This window comes from Megalops cyprinoides, chromosome 6 (assembly GCF_013368585.1).
Source record: "Megalops cyprinoides isolate fMegCyp1 chromosome 6, fMegCyp1.pri, whole genome shotgun sequence".
NCBI lineage: Eukaryota > Metazoa > Chordata > Actinopteri > Elopiformes > Megalopidae > Megalops > Megalops cyprinoides.
The window spans coordinates 22,817,518-22,840,626 of record NC_050588.1 but is presented as its reverse complement, the minus strand read 5'-3'; the positions used below and the strand labels follow the sequence as shown (position 1 = coordinate 22,840,626).

The 23,109-nt window shown below is 39.5% G+C and overlaps 1 protein-coding gene across 2 annotated transcripts; it reads left to right on the top strand.

The window, feature by feature from the left end:
• The first annotated feature begins 16,379 nt into the window (after positions 1-16,379).
• Positions 16,380-21,284, top strand: LOC118779961 (protein FAM3C-like). Of its 2 annotated transcripts, XM_036532318.1 has the most exons (10): positions 16,380-16,452; positions 17,221-17,258; positions 17,345-17,452; positions 17,620-17,652; positions 18,048-18,180; positions 19,209-19,267; positions 19,923-19,973; positions 20,421-20,505; positions 20,797-20,932; positions 21,198-21,284. In XM_036532318.1, exons 2-10 carry the CDS (start codon positions 17,246-17,248, stop codon positions 21,282-21,284), a joined length of 705 nt encoding a protein of 234 aa, XP_036388211.1. In that variant the 5' UTR covers positions 16,380-16,452; positions 17,221-17,245. The 2 variants fall into 2 exon arrangements, with proteins under 2 accessions (XP_036388211.1, XP_036388212.1); XM_036532319.1 differs by lacking the exon at positions 17,345-17,452.
• Positions 21,285-23,109: the final 1,825 nt, after the last annotated feature.

The window sequence follows — 23,109 nt, the reverse complement described above, 5'->3', positions numbered from 1 at the left end:
ATTATATACTTTTTTTCCACAGTTCTCTGGAAGAAGTACATCCAAAGCCAGTGGGTTTTTTGCCATGAGGCATTGCTCTCACAGAAACGCAGGGAGTTCTGCTGTCTCACCAGGAAAACAAGGTTATTGTTTGGTGTTTGTTTCTACAGTAATCAGAGCTGGAGTTTGTTCATGCCCATTTGTCATAATTGAAGTGGCACTAAAACCTCTTACACAGAGAGCACAGCTTTTTCAAGTGCTTGCAACTGCATCTCAGCAAGCTTCTGTATTTAAATTACCACCCAGCACATCAGTATGAGCTGGCTTATATTAGCTGTTATGAAAATAGTGTTGTGAAATTCATTACTTGAATTTCAGTAATGGTAATGTAGCTGTTTGAGAGGACTTTTTTAACCTGGGTGGTACTTATTCCACCAGCTGTGGCCTTAAACTGTTTTTCTCCTTTCTGAATAAGCAGTATTTAAAGCAATAAGACATATTGCTCAGTTAAATTTTGTTGTTGACCTTTTGCGATGATGAGCAATCCATTGCAGCCTGTTGTTTTCTTCACATCCTGAAGTGAACGATGAAAAGCACGCATCCATCGATCCATAATTTAGAGCTGAGGCGAATTTCAGAATATAACAGCCGTGTCGGAAATAAACAAGAGAGTGGGAGAGTGTCGATACTGGAGAAAACAAATGTTGCACTCAAAGCACAGTAGCTAATGGCGCAAAATGTTTTTCTCTCTTGTCCAGTTGAGAAGAACTGCCTCAGACAGTGAGAAGACCTCACCTCTCTTGCCAGTGGCCACAGGCGGTCGAAGTGTCAGAGTGGAATCAATGCACTTTCAGCCACTCGTGTTACCAGCCTCTTCCTGAACAGGAAAGTACTGAAAGAACATTACCAGGAACTCATCCACAGCAAGTTAAAAAAAAATCCATTTCCTCCTCCTAGCATTCTGATGCACTGTGCTTCAGTATTCTGGTAAAAATGAGAGCATTGTACCAGAAGCTGTTTGTAGCTAGCTCCTGAATAGCAATAAGAGTTATTGTGCAGAACAGCGAGCTCATACACACACACACACACACACACATATATATGTATACACACACACACATATTTAGTGCCCTGTACTATTCTAATAACTACAAAGGATGTCCCTGTATAGTGATGTTGTGAGTGTTTTCCCCTACGCATCGCAATATAGATGTTCCTGCATCACAGAGGCCGACACTTTCTCCATATTTTATCATGCGTGTGTGCACATGCATCTGATTACATCACCAGTCTCAATCTGAGCTCAGTCACAGGCACCGTCGGGTCTTTAGCCCGGTAATTAGCCGCTGCTGTCACGTTTGATTAATACCCCGTGACCGATGCCCACCCCGAAAACACGGAGGTCTAATACGAGTCGCCTCGCCGTCATTATCTCAGCATCGACTGTGCAGCACAGAGCAGAGGGCTGCCATTTTTCATGAAGCCATTGTCATCCGCCTCCCCACTCACTTAGCAGCGGCAATAACCAGAGATGATATCAGTCACTGGGGGAAAACTACTCTCTCTGAGTGTTGCTGGGAAAAAAAATAATAAAATAAAAAAAATAAATTTGAGCATCATGTTGTTAGCTTTAATTTCCTGAAGCAGCACTGCACTATGGCACTACAGCAGCTATCGATGCGGTCATGACATCCATTTCTTTAGAGATCAGAGCTCTTACAAATAGGTCTTAGTCTGGGAGTTCACTACAGACTATCTCCCGACTGTTCTGGGTGTTGGGACAGGTAATTTTCAGATGTTTTTTTTACAGTGAAATCACGTACAAACAAGAACTGAACAGAACATTGTTCAGCAGCTCTGACCACCACACTGGCCTTCCCGCCCTTTGGAGGTAAAACATTGCTATTGCTGTTCACTGTCGTGGGTGTCGCTAACTAACATTTATAGAGCTGCTTCCTCCACTCATAGCCCCAAAATAGAAACGTTTGCAGCTCTGATGCTGAATCAATCCGTTCTTTAGATCCTGTTCTCCAGAAACTCTCAGTTCTACAGTGGTTCCCTTATGCTGGTGTGCCCTCCCCCACAGTTGCTCTGATAGTCTAGCATTAGCTCCCCCACCCATTCCGAAACTCTGCTTTGCAGTCCAATGCAGCGACACCATTCACAGGATCGCTCTCCTGATATCAGGCCTGCTATCTTAATAACCTCACCCTTCCCATTTCCTCACAGACATTTCTTCTCATTATTCTCTGATAAATGCGAACAAGGAGGGGCCTGGGATGAAAGCTATCAGATGAAAGAAATATATATCTTTTCTCACCATCTTCAAGGCTTTTTTTTGTTTTGTTTTGTTTCTCTGTTATCACTATCAAATAATATTAAGACATTAATAATAGAACAGAGGGAATTGTTGAATATGTTTCTCTTGCACACGCACAGATATGTTTACTTTGTTGTTGCTGCATAAATAGTCTCTAAAGTTGAGGTCTAGAAACTATTAACAACAATTTCTGTGGGGTGCGTTTTCTTGAATTTCTGTCTGCCTTTTATCCCTCAGTATTTTTAATTAGTTTTGAGCTGTGTGGCATTTGCAATAATTGTTCACTGTATCACTGTTCTCTGAACACTCTCTGAAGATGCATTGGATCCATTAATTGTCTTTGCTCAGTTAAAGCAGAGTAAAAACGATTCTGGCCTTCCCAGTCAGAACAAACACTTCTATCTGCAAATATCAGCTGGCCATGTATCGCAAGGGTGAAGTGGAAAAAGAACAGATTGGCTTCTTCACTTTCAAACTCCCTACCTCCAAATAGGGACTCACAGATTGTACAAATTAAGTTCAACTACATATTTGTCACATGTTTGTACCTGTCATTTGTTGGTGAGGTTTCTTAAATTCGAGTCTGTTAAATTCATGATCCAATGTTCAGGTTCTTAAATCACACATTTTATGTAAAAGTATGAAGAGTTTTGAACTGCAGCATTACATTACAGTATTTAATACCAACATCACTCCTAATTTTGGTATCAGTAATAGAATTATTACTGAAAAAAATAGATATCCATTCTGCCAAGTCCCTCTCTGTCTTCAAGAAATGTGAAGACACAGCTCTTATGCTCTCGCCTGAGCACCCGAAACACTACCCCCTAAAGGAATTTCTCATGTCTCAAAACTGTTTCCTACTAAATAGTAAAATAAGGAAAACAAATGTAATCTAATGGTGCAACACACTCTTTAGCTCTACTAGCTAGCTTTTATGTTGTCTGGCCAACCTTCTAATATTGTTGAATCCTTATGGTTCTTTTCTTGTGTTGTACTGTACCTCACTTTGGATAAAAGCGTCTGCCAAATGAATAAATGTAAAAGTAAATGAATAAATGTAAATATATCTATATATAGTTATCATTATTATTATACTACTTTGTGTATTTGCGGGAAAGAAAAGCAGAGATGGTTCCTATGGTGGACCTGAATAGCTTGGAGGGTCATTTCGAAATCCTTTATTTGTTGTTTTTCAGGAGCTATGTTATGGCGCCTGACCATTTTAATTCCACCAGTAACAGTGTGTTTCTTTAATACTAAGTTTTAAATGTTGCAAATGTCGCAAAGAAGTGGTACATGGCAATAAAATACTATATTTTTGCAAAGTTTCAATAAACATCCTTCGCCATACACAAGTGAGATATTTTGTTTGTATTCTTGGCTGTAGGTGGTGTGGGGGTTGTAATTGTAGTTAGTGACCATTAATGTCATTGTGTAAAGTTATAGACATACAGTAGTTCCAAAAAAAACGTCTGTCCATCTGCTGTCAAAATCAGAAAACCAAATAGACCCAAGGACAAGTACGAAATAATACAATGAAATCAGCGACAGTGGAGTTTGAACCTTTCTGTTTATTTAGCAGGAGTGACTGATGCTTTGTGGAAGTTAGTGTGCTGGAACTGTGAAGGCGGTATCCTTTCGACTAAAGCCGAAGGACGAACAAAATGCCTCATTTAACCGCTGCCACTGATTGCTGTAAGGTTATTTATTTGGAAGAATCTTTAGACTCGCAGTTGTTTTGTTTTGTTTTGCTTTTTTATGTTGCCTGCATCAGTTGCGGCGTGGGCGGCTCCTCTTGCGGCTCAGGGGCTGATGGATCATGAATACCCTTCTCTGCATCTTAATGGGGTCGTTTTCAATCAATGACTCGCGATAGAGATGTGCCGCATTCAGGAACAAAATTCAATTTTTGTCTGCTACGTAGGCCATTGGTTTCATGAGCAGCTAAGAAACTGTAACAAGCCGGCTCACTGGCGCCCCCAACCAGAGGAACTGAATTTTATCATAACGTACTGGGTGCTCAGTGTCATACAATGCACTCTTTACCTGCTAGCAGATGTCGTTATCCAGGGAAATGTACAGCCTACATTTCACACATAGCATTACATTCTGTCATCTAGCAGATGGCTCTTACCCAGAGCGATTTAGAGAGAGTAATCTTGCATGAAAGCCTGTACGCACAGTGTACAACTGACCACATCTGAGCATGATTCAGTCCTTTAGACTGTGAACTATTCACACATTAGCCATATTCATGTGCACAGCTGGATATTGTACTGAACTAATTCTGCAATTCAAAACTGCAATGTTCTAGTTTCAAGTCTATAACTCAATTTAGCTGCCCCATATTGGATGTTGAATCCTTCTATGACCAATAGACATTATGTAAACCTGGGCTGCAAGAAAAAGCTTGTCCTTGAGTGAACTTCTCCTGTACAACATAGAGGGGGCAGGTGTATGATGTAGTGGCAGGGAGTAGGTCGTATGAGCTAAAACGTGCTGGTTTGATTCTCAGGTGAGGCACTGCTTTTGTAAGGTACAGTAATTGCACCATCCAGCCATATAAACGTATGCTATGTATATCACCCAGAATGACTATGTCTGCTAAGGAAATTGACTAAAATAATCTTTATATTATTCCCCCACCCTCCCAAATACACACATACACACATATACGGACACACATTGATGTTGTGTACATGCAGCATTTGTTTTAAAAAACATCCATTCTCAGAATCCATTAAAATTTCTAATCTAACACTTGCTGCTTTCAAATCTTCAACAGGGAAATAAAATTTTTAAAAGGGAGTTTGAATCAAGCTTACAGTGAATGACGATACTATGTATAAGTCATGGGACAGACATGTCACTTTGACAAATAGCATGGTGAGGAAGAGATTAAAAGATTACTCATAGTCAAAATGGCACACAGCATGAAAGATGCACTGTCTCTGAAAAGTGTTGCTTTTCGCTGATTAAATGATATTTTTTGAAATAGTGAAATGTGTGGTAGGGACTACCACTAGGGACTACTAGACTAGTAACATGCATGTCTGTTTATCTCAGTGTAAATTTAAAAGAGCATCCTTAACACACACACACACACACACACACACACACACACAAAAACCCACAAACAATCACTTGATAGACTAAGGATAATTACAAACTAACAAAATACATTTCATGCCCCTTTTTTCCAAATTGAAATGTTACATCAAAAAGTAATGCTTTGCTGATGCCGTTGCTGTTTGCCTTGTACTGACCTTTGGCTTGGAGTCCAATGAAGGCATTACAACTGATCATGAGGCCAAGGTTCTTGACCTCCCATCTGGACATCCTTAAGTTGGAAAGAACAAGGGGGAGATGGGGTGGAGGAGGGATACCTTGAACAGCTGACATGGAAAGGAAGTGGTAAATTGAATTTATATACATGTGGATGGGACAGGTTTTTCTAGGTTTGGATGTGACTTGTCAGAAAATTCTTCTCCTGAATCTTCCTTTGCAGCCTCAGTTATTCCAAAAAGACATACTTTGAATCAAATACCATAAAAATCACAGACTGAAGACTTATTGACTGAAGATTTATTAGTACAGGTTAACTTGAATCTGGGCCTTAAAGACCTGTTGTCTTATTGTCTTCTAAAGCTGCCCTAACTTTTTCACACTTTTAGTATATCATTCCAATTCCACGAACAGAAACAACATCATTCTCATCTTGAAGCACAGCTGCAAGGTGATTGGGCACTTCATATGGGAGAGAACAATGACATCATAAAGCAGGGTTTATTTTGCCCACTTGCAGAGCACTGTCTCCATTACCAGCCATGCATTCATAACACTGCAGAGTGTTTGCCAAGGAGAGCAGCGGAGAGGTTATCATCTGCCTCCAGGGGTATAACTCGATACTGTGCATCTACTCAATTATACAGACATTGAAAGGGTCCAAACAAATAGGGAGCAGCTAATGATATAAGAAGAAACACTTTATGTCCATGTAAAATACCGTTATGCTAATAATTGAAAAGTACAATAAACATGTAAAATATAAACGTGTGAATCTCACCACAGCGTGCATACATACAATATATATATTTTTGAACTTATACAATGTAACTTGGCTGTGTGATGCTACGGTATCTCAGCCTAGCTGTGGGATATCTAAGCTAAGGCGTTCAGCTTGGCAGTGGGCGATCAAGAGTGTTTTCCCACCTTAGATATTAACCTCAGAGATGTAGGACAGCACTGAGAAAAGACGACCTTGAGAAGCAGCTGCCCACACCAGTAATGTGTCACATGGTGTTAACATCAGAAACTCTCTTGTTCTTTTCCCCCACTAATGGGAGCTGTATTGATCCATCCACCTCTGCTTTCACACTGTACAGTATATATCTCCCACTAAGAGATACAAGGACAAAAACATTATTGTGCTTGTTTTGTTTGAATTTCACTTTGTAGAAAACCAAAATAACAGGATCAAATGCAGTTCTATATGAAATGTTTCCCTTTTTCCCAAGGATAAGTATCAAAACCAGAAATGCCCATATTGTATGCATACCTTTTGATTTATGTGCGTGCATGTGTGTGTGTGTGTGTGGCATATGTTTTTCTGCCCTTGGGAAGATTAAATTGGGTATTATATATAAGAAATAAGGAAAGTAAAAATAGCAGATTTTTGAGTCGGTACAGTAGATCTATATCTCATTTTAACATGTGCAGATATTGAGACTTTATTACACTTTACTGCTTTCGCTCTGGGCATCATCCTACCCTTAGACTATATCACAGTGAGGCGGGAAGGGCACAGTGAGCAAATATGAGACTAAACCCAGAGAGTAACCTAATTTACTGAGAGAGCTCACCCCTCCCACAGATAGGAATCAGTCTCCCTACTGTCTACACCCCAAGCCCATTCCCCCTACCAAACAACATGTGTGTCTGGGGAATAATCCACCATGGATGACTACATACAGGGAGGACACGATGACCCTAAATATATGCTCGTAAAAATCATGAGATCAGAAGCAGAGTGACGTATTTCAGCACACTAAACTCGGAGGTTCATATTACTGCAGCAGATATAAGCAAACATCAGGATGTCACCTTGATAAGGTCACCTGCCACAGAGGTTTACAGTTATTTAAGGTTCAAAGGAGCAATTAATGTATTTACTAATGCATGACGGAAAGGTGTGATCATTGTGTGTGTGTGTGTGTGTGTGTGTCTGCATGTCTGTGTGTAAACATACTGTTATGTGCTGGAATTTTACTAGACACACATTAGTTTTCTCCCAGTTGGTCTTATGTTTTAACCCTTGGCCTTCATCTGAATCAAAGGAGTAAATGCTTGTGATCGCAAATGTCAACAAAGGCTTTTCCATTTGTGATGGTTCCATCATGCTGTGATACAATGTACAGTATACAGTATACAGTACTGTTATAGAGCTACTGGACAATTTTGGATACTGTGATCATTCTAATAAATGATGATTGTGAGGACAATGGTAATAACGAAGATGATGATGATGATGATAACAATGATGACATAAGCAGTGATAATATTGCTGGTGAGGAGGATGGATGTTTTTTGATTATTACATTGCTCACACTGGTTGAATGCTGGTCACTGAACGTTGGTCATTGGTCACTGGTCAGAAGATGGTTGACACAGGGGGCCACAACAAGGCCTATAGCATATATAGAATATAGTCAAGTCTCCAAGGGAGAAGGCTACAGAGTCAAGTCAGTGGAATTCTAATTCATCCCCATATTTATTCATTGGCCAGGCCTCTGTCAGCCTGCTAAATGCACTTCCTCAGTTTTCCTTCAGATATAAATGCATGTTAATGCCTCAGTGCTTTCCTTTTAGACTATAATACTGAATTACTCGATGTTAGGTGTCACTCTCACTCACTCACTCCTGGGGTTCCGATGAAATATAATGTAGCTGTCTTATAGTACCCGGGAGAGAGGAATTTGTTTTCCCCCCAGGGGAACTGTGCTTCTGCCCAAGGCCTTTACCTGTTCCTGCATGACAGTCAAACCTTCACTTTATCACATCCAGGTCAATGTCTGTGATGGCCCCTTCATTTCAGAGAGGCAAACATTTCTTTCAAACCCCACAGAAGGCATGTCATTATCATTTGCAATGCACAGCACTGTAATAAGAAAAGCCCCCACCTTGCAGTATTCAATAAAGAGCGCTAAATGTAGGCAGTGCTTTTCCCACAATAAACACGGGGAGCACAGTGACTGTGACAGAGAAAAAAAACTGGTATAAACAAAGAAGAAGTAAGATTTCTTCAAGCCAAGCTTGTTCAGAACCGATAGATGCCTTTTCTAAATCACTGGTTTCTGTACAGGTGGTTAAAAGGAAAGTGCTCTTAAACTTCAACGCACCTCTGAAGCCAGTTGTATTTTCATTTATTGCATCACACTATATAAATAAAAACAAATGCAGGCAAGATTTTGTCACTGTAGATCATTTTGTGCTTTTAGTTATGTGCTCCTGACTGGTGAGCTGAATTTGAACCTTATCACCAAATTTACTCTAGCTCATTCTCTACCTGCATATGTCCTGTACACTGCTTGTTATTTAGTATCTCTTGTATAGTAATCTCAGCTTTTCTCTTAAAACCAATGCCTTGTGCAAATTAACAGCATTGTCTTCCTCAGTGGGAAGATATTAAATTTGTCAAGAGACCATTGTAGAGCTGCTGTCGATGGGGGAGCCTCAACACATCCACTTTTTGAGTCTGCAACTTCAGGGTTAAGTACGCCAACCAGGGTCAGTCGCACCAGAATTACTATATCACCGGCATCCTCCCTGCCAATTCGCTTTTGATTATAAGAGAATTCAGGCTAAATCATGCCTCACATGTCCTGTGCTTTGGGGAATTATTTTCAATTATTTTTGTTAGGGCTGTGTCTACAATTCTTTATTTAACAAATTAAAGAAAAACAAAACCGCATCAATTATCTTTGAAAAAAGTCTATGTAATTTAAAAACCCCATAAGAAAAATGCATGTTTCCCACAACTATTTCAGATCCATCAATTACAATAACTAATGACTGTCGAAATGACGTGGAAGAGTTGACTGCTATTTATCAGATGGAGTGATGCAAAGTCAGACTGCCATCCATCTGAGAAGGAAAAAAAACGGAGATAAAAAACGAGTGTCAGGCTACAGAAACTGCTCAACGGAGCTCCAGAGAGAGAGGGAAACGTGAGCTCATCAGTGCTCTGCTGTGGACTAGTCATTCCTTACCCAGCAGCTCTCTGCACCCACTCCATCACCAAAGGAGCGCCCATCGCCCCTGCTGCAAATCAAAGGCCTTTCTGCAATATTAGACCCACATCTTGCACTATGAGTGCTTCCACCGCAATGGTCAGGACCCTCAGACCTGCAGCGAACTTCATCAAAAGAAACCTGGGAAAATGCCAGGGCCAGATTCAGTGAAAACCAATCGGCCCACCTGCAAATCGTTGATTAGGGCCACAAAGCCAACGTGGTGCAGGGCAGTGTGTGTGTGTGTGTGTGTGTGTGTGTGTGTGTGTGTGTGTGTGTGTGTGTGTGTGTGTGTGTGTGTGTGTGTGTGTGTGTGTGTGTGTGTGTGTGTGTGTGCGTGTGCGTGCGTGTGTGTGTGTGTTTGTTTGAGGGAGGGATTGAACCCACCACCTGCCAGTATCAAATCTCTAATTAAAGCAGAATTTGTGATTTGTGATCAGCAAGAAAGGCCCACAACAATAAACAGCTTCTAAACTAATGGGGTTAAATCGTTCTGTTCCATTTACACAGCTAAGTGTGCCGTTCCCAAGTGCCTAGAGCCAGGTCATGCCCCCCGTTTGTGTTTATGGATGTAAGCAGGCTGGGCTTTACAAGGCCTCTGATCTGGGGTCTGAGATGTGACGCTGTAAATGTGATGCAGCATCTTAGGAGGCCCATAAAAAGGGTTTTCAATCAGAAGAAAACCGCCAGGCCGTTCACTTCTGCTCGCCATTAAAATGTTACACTAGGTCGCTTGAGACAATCTGGAAATCAGTGTGTGTGTGCGCATGTTTGTTTGTTGGTAGGGGGGCTTCAGACCTTCTGTCAGGCTCAGAATGTGTCACTCTGTAATGTTACTATGCACACTTTTTGGCCTCATAAACTCAGGGTTTTATATTTAGATCTCCATATAAATCCATATCTTATGTATGTGTAGTTTGTGATTGTATCAGAACTTAATGACCTTTTACTAAACTGATTCACACACACACACACACACACACACATATACAAAAAGAGAGAAAATAGCACCATTTTATGGCTCTCGGGAGTCAGCAGGGCCCATTAAAAGGCCTGAAACCTGGAGATTGTCCGGTGAAGTAAAAATAGAGCCGTAGCGATGGGTTTCGCATCCACAGGCGGCGCATGAGCCCCTCAGGAGCTATTTGATTCAACACGTCGATGGGGAGCGCGTCCATGGCTCATATTTTTCCAAATGTGTTTTCGCTGAAAGCTGACCTGAGACGAATGCCACGGGACTTGCTGAAAGTTTCTTAAGCCTTTTAATGCCTTCATACATCTCTAGAAACATCCGCTCCACCTTAGCACCTCATTTGTAAAGCAAAACCTTGGAATCAGTTGCTAGCAGTACAATCTCATGCCCCCTACAACGGGAAAAAAACTTTGTCTCCGTGGTCTTCACTCATCCCATTGTGATGTTGCTCTGTCATACACTGCATTATCAATTGCCACTGACTCAAAACACCTCTAATAAATTGAATAATTATTATCTATGTACTTTCGTTATCTGGGGCTTCGTTATCTGTACTTACAGTACATAGCTCTATACAGCTGACTTTAACAGCAAGAGAGGCAATTCAAGTTACAGTGAAAGTTTTACTGAAAGACAGCAGCAGCGCTCCTGGGATCACATCTAACATCTTGTGATCACATCACCACTCCTGTCTCCCTGCACTGTCGTAACGTGAGAACGCTTATGTTATCTCCCCTTATCAGGGGAAACAAAATGTACTTTATGAATGTTTGCGTGTACGTATGTCTCAGATGGCTTGATTATCACGGCAGTGTTACATTAGTATGATAATTTCCTGAAGGCCAAAACGGTCACAACATCTCCACAGGGTGCTTTATATCCAAGAGGGTCTTGTTTTGTCGAACATTGGTTGCTAGAAGGAGTAAAAGCCGAAGAGGTCTTGAAAAGAAAAATAAGGTAGAATTAATTGCTCTGTTATTTTGAGCGTGTGCGAGCCCCGCTTTCCGTCTGGGGAATGAGAGATCAGGGACTGGACTGTCCCTCGCTGTGCAGTGTGGCCCGGGCATGAACTGATTCTTTGATCCGGAGTGTGCACAGAGAAGGGAGCTGGCCTCATTTGAATACTGTATGTGTCACTCTAATGGCATCATTTGCATCTCTATTGTTTTCTTTTTTTGTGCTTATGGTAATTTTTCTGTAGTTTTTCAGTGTGTTGAAAAGATGCCACAATTTTGTTGTACACATATGCTATACATTATTATTAGATGCGATGTTGAGGCTGATGTTTTGTTGAATTGTTAAACTAATCAGAATAAGTAAAGCAGAAAAATGTAATGAAAAGTTATTAAATTAGTTATTAAAAACTATGGCCAAATTGCATTACTCTTCAAATGAATTATCACATTGCTTACATTAGATACTCTGTATTCATCAATCTTACTGAATGCACTTTAATTGTAGTGGTATTTGTTTTCCAGATGATTTTGATTGGCACTCAAGCGTGATTACTGTGAAAAATGTATAGCCAAATGAAGTGACATTTATGACTTGAAGTCATAATAATTCAAATAAATTAATATCCATTTATATCTTCAAAAGGGCTTTTTTCTGCAGTTTTTTTCCCGTAAGTCTAATAAATGTAATTATTCCATTTTTTGTGAAGAGTTAAGTTGGTGCTGTTCAAAAGTAGGTCTGCAGCAACTCTCGAGCCCTCTCCCGTGGGACAAACACAGAGACTTCCCAGTGCTGCGAAAGCGCAATGGAGAGCCGTGCTCCTGTCTTCATCAGAGGGACGAAGACGCAGCGGAGCTAATTATTTACGACGACGGCTCAGTAAATGTACCTAATGAGCAGGAGTGAGGGGGAGCTGGGTGCGGAGCACACAGTCTGCTCTCCATGGGGTGGGGGGGGGGGGGGGGTGGATTGCCAAGGATGCCTCTGTTCCAAGGGACAGCTTGGCAGCAAAGCACCTCCGTTCCTACTCAGACTTGAAGCCTCGTTTCGAAATGTGTTTCATTATTTTTTATTTCTCTCCCACATGCGCAGATGGAGATGGAGACATTGCCATCTTACAGGAAAAAGGGAAGATTAATCAATTCAGGATCCAGGCGCGCAATATGGTCAGCACATTACGGCAGTCAGCTGTGCCTCCGCACCCCCCCTGCGCACCCAGTCTAAGCAGTGCTGGCGTGAAGTGAGATTGGAGAGGACAAACAGGTGCGTGTGAAGTTAGAATAAAGAAATTCAATCAACTGATTTCACTAAGTGGTCCTTTTCAATATTTCTGGTCATTAATCTGTCAAAATCAAGATCATTTTTTACAGAAAGGCTGTCTATTTCATTAGCACTGGTATCACAGATGATCAATTTATTGTCATTCACTTTATGTCTACTACATTTGCAAACATCAAATTCAGCACTGTAACTCAAAAATTACAATACTCACACTCACGTCATTACCCTTACCCTTAGTGTATCAGCGTCCAAAAACTGTTGTGCATAACACAGTACAACTGTGCACAACCTTGTACTGCCTGTGTTATCAGATCTACAGTAAAAGTGTTTCATCTCAAAACCCGAAATTCCTCACCCTTCTCCTGTGTGTGGAGCATAGATTGGTTTAACAGAAGTATTCTAAGGTTATTGTGCCTCTCTGTGGTAAGCAGGAGCAATGGGAACTCCTGAGAGACAGACTGATATAGCAACAGTGCTAAATTGCATAGCAACATGCACTGACCAGACAGTTCATTCCTTTTTTAACTATATTCTTTTGTTGAAAAGCACGTCAGACTTTTTCTGTGTTTGACATCCATTTGGTGCCCTGCTAAACAGCAACTCTCTACTCAAAATATTCATAGGATCCAAGGATCCACAATCAGGATCTATTATACTATTGCAACTTCTTCTATTATTATATTTGATATATTTTTACATTTAAAATGTTTTAATTAAAATGTGAATTTAATTTAAATATTATATGTCATCTAATCGTATTAGATTATTATGTTACAAAAATTCATTTCCTTAACAAGTGAGGAAAATAATGCTCATTTCATATGTTTCACATAAAGCTTTACATAAAAAGTGCATGTTATGTTCCAAGTTTAAGCTTACCACAGCACTGTCATTCCTGGGATTTGAACCCAAAATCTTCTGTTTTCCTCACTGCTGTCCCAGGTTTGCATGTGTCCCAGTCTCTTGTTGTATAATATTGCATGAAGAAGGAACAAATGATTTGTCACTTGTCAAAATGTGCGGTATGAGTGACACTGTGTTCAGCATTTCAGCATCTTGAGTACGTACTGAAAAAAGATTTTAACTTGTGTGTTCAGTGTGTGCTCAGTAAGGTATCTCTCCAGCATCTGTTCCATTTGCAGTACCCTCTCTTTGGTAGCTGGATTCCTCATCTGGCAGTGCAGCTGCAAGCAGGCAGACTGTCATCGTGTGTCACTATATCAGCTGTGCCTCCTTAGTTTATTTTATGGTGTCTGGGATGGACTGCAATTGCAGTACATCTTATTTCATCCACTTTACTGAACATGTTGCATTTTGGTACTAATGCTGGCCCTCTAAAATGTTATGGGAGCAATGACTTTTGTGTTCCACCTACAGTACCTGTGGAAAAAACGATTAATTTGTGCACAAAAAAGTAATCATAACACCCAAAAGGTGTGGAAATTTAGTCCTGTGTAGTGTTCAACAGTGCTCAGCACTCATCTTGTCTGGAGGCATGAGTGCTGAAGATTCAGGTATGACCACCATACTGTAGTAATAATAAAAGATCCTTACGCAGGGCAAGCAATGTCATTTTTTAAATGTAACTTTCTTTACTGTCATTTTTCTTCATTTGTCTGCCCAACTATTGAAACTCTGCATCACTTCTAATATTGTTTGATTGTGTGTGTCGTACTCTGCTTCACTTGTAAGTCACTTTGGATAAAAGTGTCTGCCAAATGAATAAATATAAATGTAAATGTGAATGTAAATTTGACTACATGAAAAAGAATAGTTCCTACTGGAATCTGGTCAATGCAAAACACATGCCACACTTAATGTTATATAATTACACTGTGGATAAACACACTGTTATATAACATTTATGATTACGTAAAACGTGGCATTGCATTAAAGGAGTGTTTGATTCAGACACAGGCAATGTTATACAAGCAAGCATGGGAATCCAACATATTGCATTTTATATAATTGAGAAATCTTTGTTTCACAATGACTGCATAACAAGGTATGTACAGTGTGTATGAAAGTGTGTAGTTATTACATGGTACCTACAATATAAACAAGTTAATAGTGATCATGTGAAAACTGTCTACTTTACATAAAGTGTTATCCAATACTTAATTATTTTATCTGAGAACAGGGCCCCCTAGCCCCTTTTTAAACATACAGAAATGCATAGGCTAATAATATTTACATGCAGCTCACAGTGAAAGTTTTTCATAAAAACATTTCAGTACCACCTGCATAGTCAGCAGAGATCTTTCGGGGGTTTGTGTTTTTGCCTCTCAACCGGCGCAAGACATGCTGCTGTTGGAGAGCTTTGCTTGTCCTGCGTTGGAGAAACTGCCTCACCTCAGGCAAACATTCCCTCTGTGAACATAGCGCCTCATTTCTCCATTATGTTTGTCCTGTCTGTGAGCCCTGTAGTGACATGGCCTCCGTTGGCTGTGGGCGTGAGTTATGATGCCCATAGAACAGCGGTGCAGAGCGCGCCTCAGCTCCGCTGATGTAGCCTCGGGCTGTAACAGATGAAGTGCTGTGCCGTTTGGACGCCAGCTAGCGGCTCTCAGCAGGGCTCAGCCTCTACCCTGTGAGTTTGCTCAGCTTCCTAGCAGAGCACACCTTAGCTTGTTCTAGAATAATGCAAAATCAATACTTTTCTTTGCCATTCAAGTCAACGGGGAGGCATGGGGACAGCCTCCAACCCTTTCATTTTGTTTGCTTGTGTGTATGTGTGTTTGTGCGTGTGTTTCTGTGTACACATTTATGCATGTCTGAGTGTGTGTGTGTATGTGTGTGTGTGTGTGTGTGTGTGCACGTATGCATCATATGATTCTGTGTACACATGAGTGTATGTGTGTGTTGTGTGAATGTATGTATTATCTGGGTTTGTGTGGATATCTTTGTGTGTGTGTGTGTGTGTGTGTGTGTGTGTGTGTGTGTGTGTGTATGTGTGTGTATGTGTTTCTGCATAGTGTGAGTGTCTGTGCATCATGTGAGTCTGTGTTTATATGCGCATGTGTGTTTCTCCTCATCTTCTCTGTATGAAAAGTCCTCTCCTTTCCTATGTTTTTTACTTGACATAAAATAAAGGATTTTTCAGCAATACTGTGCTCACTTGTCTTTCTGAGAATTTGTGTGACATGGCCCAGGGATTGAACAAACAGTAATGAGTTAATACTTGGTCATTTTCTTTTGATGCTGTGACATCCACTGATTACAATGCGCAATGTGTAACTGACACCTTCAAATAACCGCATAATAGGGATAATAAATCATATGAATTCATACGGCCCATGTTGTACAAATGCCATTGGGGCTGCAGGTAAAGGCCAAAGTGATATTTGTGTTTACTTGTATTTGTGTTTACTTACTACAACCCCTTACACTATAACAGCCTACCACCTGACACTGTTTCCAGGATATGGAACATTTTAACATCCTGGCCGATTGATGTCAGACAATGCCAACTTGTTTCAGTTCTGCTTTGAAACGGAGATGCTGGCTAGACTCCAATCTTTGTGAGCTTCTTGGTAGAGGTGCTTATGCAAATGTTTAGAGTGTAGTTCAGCAAAAATATCTTCAGCAAGACCAGACACCAGGACACTGCCTGCCAGCATTTGGAAGAGCAAATAGAAAGCACTTTTAAACAGGTAATTATTATTATTAAAATACATTTTGTTAACTTACAAATATCTCCAGTAGTGATGTACTATCTACTGTATGTATAAAAGTTTGTACTCTAAACCTGACAGAAACACAGATATGTTTGTGTGGTGTGGTACATTTTTTGTGTGGTGATACATACATTTTTGGGAAGGTTTCTAAAGACTTTGGCATTTACCATCAAAAAGATTAAGTTTGGGATAAGAAACACCCCATGTTTTGATGAAAGGGATTCTTGAAAGGACAAGGTATAAACATAAAAATTCAATACCTGACCATTGTCATAGGCAGTGTTATGCAATGAGAGAATAATTGATTAGTTGGCACATTCACAGTAATTGTAATAGGTGTGTTAAAGACTCAAGACTTTCAAGTTTATCAGTCATTTAAAGTAAATTAGATTTAAACAATTGTACTGCTATGTCTTCTCAAGTAATTACCTGCACCTTCAAAAAAAATGGTGGAATTGACTGCCACTTCTTTATGGAGCAGCTGAAGCTCTTCATATGAGAATTGAAGATTCCCTCTGGTGTGGTATGGTGTAAATTTGTGAATATTTGCAATAATTTATAGTCAGCTACATCATTTACATACAGGGGTCAGATCTCTGCTCATGGTCAGGTGCAATCCCTTCCTCAGACACCAAGCCAAGTATGACTATAACCACATCAAACTCAAACCTCACGATTTGATTGTATGGAATTTATTGTTAAATTTCAATTAATTCGAAACCCCTCCCTTCTCTCATCACTCAGGGATTTCTCTTTGGACTGGACTGGGATGCGGGCCAGAGGTACTGACTTTGCACTGAAATCTTAGATTTGATGCAGCACCTCCTTATAGTAGCCTCCTGACTTAGGTGTACGTTTGTACTGACAGATCTTCTCCGCTTTGGCTTGCTCGTGTCCACATTATTCCTGCTGTGGTCCATTGTATCCAAATCAACAGACATTTTTAAGAGAGCAGAGAATATGAAATATTTTTTTGGTAAGGAAATACTTTCACTTCATATTTCCATTCACAATTGCACTGCCATCTGTAGTTTATCATTTTTAATCATATTAGTTTCAACCAGACATCAATATATGTAACGGTAGTGTATATCTTGCTTTCTTCAGTATTCATTGTAATTCTGTTGATATATAATTTTTCAGGGGTTCCAACAGCAGAAGAACAAGCAAACATGAGTAAGTGCTGTGCCTTGATCACAGTCATAGGTTTGCCCAGTCAGATTCCTTCCTTTTCATAAAGCATTGAGAACTCAATGAAGTTGAATAAATTGATGTTTGTATTCATTTTGCTTTTAAAGAAATTGCTGGAGGTTTGCTGGAGGCAGATATATATTTACACAACTTAACTTATGTGTTGCTATAGATTAATACAATTGCTTGCATTAAAAAAGAAGCAGTATTTCTAAGAAAAGCACACACATACACACACACACACACACACACACACTCTATCTCTCCCTCCTCTCTAGAGAGAGAGGGAGAGAGAGAGAGAGATTATTTGATTATTTGGTTATTTGCAGAAAACCTAGTCATTTTCTTATTTGTTTAATCATTTATTCATTCTGGATCAGATTTAGCCAAGCCCCCTAAACTGAAGCACAACTGCAACCTGCCATCAACCTGTCCTGATGATCACTTTGCATTCCACATCAAAAGTGGGGTAACCAATGTGATCGGGCCCAGTATTTGCTTCAACGGCCAAATGTAAGTGTGGATCTGCAACACGCTGATTTGTAGTGTAAGGGGTACTGTCGGAACGTGTAGTGTTTTTAATGACCAGGGTGTGGCAACCTGGTCCCTGCAGTCTTGTGCTGCAGGAGAGCCCTAGGCACATGGGCATCTGCGTACACTTAACCTCATAATCTACCAACGGGTAGACCAAATCTACCTATGGGTACAAATAAAGTAACCTTGACCTTGATAATTCATTCAATTATATAATTAAGCAATCATAACCTGAAAAAATGTATCCTATTGTGGGACCAGAGCTGCAAATTCATGGTATACTGTATTGTATACTATACTGTAACTACAGCAATTGCTCATAACAGTTATCAGTTCTTGTCAATTTCAACCCATACTTTCCTACTTTATAACATTTTATTGCTAAAATTACTGGTTCATGCTGGTCTTCCTGTCAACTGAAATATTGACTCAATCATGTCAGGAAACAATTTCAGCTGATTACAATGAGTAAAACGGCCTGAAACTTGTCTGAACATGTACATTTACAACTGAAAATGAAGCCCAGTAGATGGCAGTAAAGACTCACTTGGCCCAGGGTGAAGCCCCTGACTCCTTGGCTTGCCCTGTCTCATTTTGAAGTAGGTAGTGGGAATTGTAATTCACACTCGCACAGAGCAAAAGGCATTATCATCAGGCAAGAGCATATTGTAGTTTTCCTTCAGGCAAAGTTTCTTATGTTTTCAAAGGTTAAGCAACACAGTTGCACTTAAAACAAACTAAGAAAGACCACGCATTGAAAATGGAATGCCTAAAACTGAGTTCCAGAACGCAGATAGAATATTCAGGTTTATGCCTGCTTATGCCGCAGATGTTTGACAGCTGTGAGTCTGGCTTTTGTTTCATTCACAATGCTTTGCATCAGTGATACGATTTGTCCTGTATATTACATAGGAATGTATTTTATGTCTACACTGATCACAGTTTAATAGACTTCTTGTATGACTGCACAGGTGTGTGCCAAATAATACACACATGTTCTCTTACAGCATTATGAGTGGAGTAAAGAACAACATTGGACAGGGACTCAACATTGTGATTGCAAATGGTGAATTTTCCATTCTTATCAGATTATAATTACTTTAAATAATTATATTGCTTAATCTATCTAGATTAAATTTTATAATAAAACATTTGGTGACTGTATTTAAATGTGAGTGGTTTCAGAGAAGCATTCTCAAGATAGGATTGTTAACAGAGGAATGGGTTTACTTAGAACTAAATAGCTATTACTTATGAAGTAGATGTAAGGGTATTCATCTTCTGCTGAATATAATTCCTAACAATGGTCTCATAATGATACTTCTTTCTCATAATGAACTGAACAAAAAAGAGAGGACAGAAACTACCAATCCAGTTTTGTAAATGCTACCAAATATTTACTTACCGTAAAGTTTCACCTCCTTATCAAAGACAGTTGTGTAAAAGCAGACAGAAACTATTTGGTACAGAATGAGAAAATGGTAATTAGAAGGTAGCATGGGTTGTGATTGAACAAAATGCTATGTGATTAAACCAAATGATTCACTGCAAACTGGATGACAGAACTGTCTGATAATTCCATTATGTAGATAACACGATCAGAAGGAGAGATTAGATTAGTAAATTAAAAAAAACAAGCAATTCTTCCCTGCACATGGGTAGCCACAATATAAAACAAAGGCTAGGGAGCCATTTTTGTAACATTTTGCTTTGGGGCACAGGTGAAACAGGGAATATTGAGAAGAGCGCTTTCTTCAACATGTATAATGGAGGTGAGAACCATTTACTTATACTTAAGTTCATATTTTCTATAGCAATTTGTAAAATAACACATTGGAGATTTTTCTGCCCACTCTGATGACTTAAAATGCAGCTGCACTGTATGTATCAAAACATGCCTTACCACTGCACAGGTGGAAGTCTTTCTGAGTTAACAATTCAGGCTGAGAAGGACACGAAGCAACCCTGGTATATCTGGATCTACTGGATTTTTGAAGATCTTAAGATGAGCATTAAGCACTTGCAGAGAGTACTTGAATTAAGTTTACTTTTTGGTTATCCTTCACCTGGAACATTTTCAGACTTAAACACACATAATAAACTGGTTAAGCTACATAAAAGGTAGAGTGATTTCCACAGTATTTGCTAATGGATCACTTACAGCCTCTAAAAGCCTGCAAGCACTTTTGAAGTTAGTGGGTAACTTTGTCTCATTTTAGACCCAAAAGAACTACTGGCATTGCTAGAAGCAATAAAACCTGGGATGATTATTTTAGTTGCAACATTTGATGATCCAGCTACAAAGTAAGCATTTTTCTTTTAAAAAATGAAAATCCAAATGCTCTGAAATAATGTCTTCTGGTAAACCAAAGTATGGCTAATGCAGTTATTTTAAAACTCAAGAGAAAACAATTTAATGAAACAACTAACATGCTTTATAAAGCTTTATAAAGATATTTGTGCAAAAAATGAAAGAGCGCACTCAATGTTTTTAAGAATAGAATAGTGTAATACTCAAATGTTCTTGGTCTTTTATTAGGCTTATTGGCTTTCGTAAGTATCATTAAGGCCTAATGCTACATTCCTGCTCCTCAGGCTGACGAAGGAGATCCGGGAGGCATTCTCCAATCTGGGAAGCACTTCGATCAAGTCGGTGAAGTTCAGGGATAACTGGGTTTTTGCAGGAGCACTTGGAACACTCGGAATGGAGGGGGAAAGTCCCTTTGAGAAGGTAAAATAAATCCCTTTGACAATATATCTAAAAACCTAAAAACTTGCAAGAGAGGGGGGTTCTTATTATTCCATATTCAGAGTTCACAATGGATAATTATTTTACACTTCAACCAGGAAGGATACAATGTTGTATATTGCTATACTGCCAGAGGAAATATTCATAAATATTTTTAACTATATGTCCATATAGTTGAAATGTGGCCAAACTTTCACTTGTATTTTTTAGATCTGGTGGGTTCACTGATCTCTGGCTTCTCTTACAGCTGCTGAAGAACAATAAGGAGACAAACGTTTATGAAGGTTGGCCCAGCATGGTAGAAGTTGGCGGATGCTTTCCCAAAATTATCTGACAGTACTGTATATTGAGGAGATGCACCTTTTGGAAAATGTGCTGTCAAACAGATTCTTTCAACAAACAGATTTTATTATTAGCACCAAATATAGATCTTTGTAGGTAGCTTTCTGTGTTCTCTGTCCTGAGATTGAAATGTGTGCTAAGGTAAGGGCATTATTTGTACAAAACTTTACTTTCTGAGTTATTGGAACTTTTTATAAGTAAACACAATGAAATGCCTAAATTTATTGTGGACCATTATTTGAAATGTCACAATAACACTTTATGATATTCCTGAAAAACAGTTTTGGATAACAGTTTTGGATTCCATCTAATGTTATGTTTCTATACCTGTGGATGTTTGCGGTGGTTCAGTGTGTGGGGAGACTATGTAAATGTATTGTGCATGAACACTAATAATGACGTAATAACCATACTACATCTTCCCACTGTTGTTTTCAAGTGTTAGCTGAGTTCCCCGTTACCAATAACACCCTCTGAAAATATGGATGGTAGAATGGATTCAGAGTAAGATACATCAAATATGTTTTACTGGGACAAAAAAGCACATCATCATGAGTTGATTCATTGGGGACATATTTCTAGCAATGTGTTAACCAAAATTTTATAAATAATATAGGAGGAAAGCCAGATATAAATGCAACAAAATTAAAAATAATATTAATTTATTTTACTTTGCATCCAGGCATAGCTCTACATTGTTATGTAAAATATGCACAGTGCTTGAGAATAGTTGTCTGACTGCATATACTAAATATACTGTCAAATTATGTAGATGTTCTATTGTCCTGCAGAACAGCCTAAGACTGAGAGCACCCACCACTTGCACTCACCTTGGCTCTGCCTAGCAGTGCAAACAGTACTTAAACTGCTGAACTAAGTACTGTAGTTCTAGAGATGAAATTTTCAGACCCCTGGTTCTGCTATGCAGGGAATAGAGCATTTAATGTAAGGTATAAGGAGTCGTAGTTTTGCACAGTATCTTCAAAATAGCTGTTGTCCCTACCCAATGTGTTGTTGCAGTAGGCAAACTAACCCCCTCCCTGTCTCAGACTGATTACTTGCCCCATCTGATAAAAGTATCACTTGATAGCCCAGTATTTAACCAGTGGCTAACTGTGTTAAAGACATCAAGCCAAGTGCCCCTGCCTCATTTATTCAGATTCTCAGCTGTCAATGCCAAATGCTGCACAATGCCACTCCTAAATTTGCCAGATTGCTGGCACCTTAACCACATTCAGAACACTGTCATTGGTAGTATGAATCCACCAACATGGGAGTGTAATTGTATTAACTGGCTATACTGTAAATGCATGATTGCATATGCTCCTGACTCCTACCTGTGATGCACTTAGTATATTCCCTCACATCTCAGATGAAAACATGATTGGATGCCTTCTCTTGCCTTGTAGCCAAAGCTAATTCTGTCCAATAAGGCCTAATTCCCACCCAGTTGTGATTGGATGCCTTCCTGAACTGTGTTTCAGACATTGATTTCCTCGCTCAAACAATAAAAAGCTTTCATTGTGTTCAAAGAGACTTTAAAATAGATGTGGGCTATCATAGAATGCTATGAATGGTTCAAAGTGTTTTAAAATTATGATTGTTGTGGGTGGGGAACTTTCCAACTTCCAACTGCTCTTCAGCAGTGTGCAATGATAAAAATACAGTGGTCCTTATTCATAATGTAATAGTAGTGGTGTATCCTTGATGGTTTTATCACAATTTTAAATGAAAGCAAAACACCTCACATTACACCCCTTAAAACTGGAATGTTGATGTAATGGTGTTTAAAGTATGTCCTACTGCATCTCAAACTG

Coding starts and splice junctions, on each gene's coding strand:
- LOC118779961 (XM_036532318.1), top strand. Junction 18,181..19,208: donor ATTTGCTTCAACGGCCAAAT/GTAAGTGTGGAT, acceptor GTTCTCTTACAG/CATTATGAGTGGAGTAAAGA. Junction 19,974..20,420: donor CTTCAACATGTATAATGGAG/GTGAGAACCATT, acceptor GTCTCATTTTAG/ACCCAAAAGAACTACTGGCA.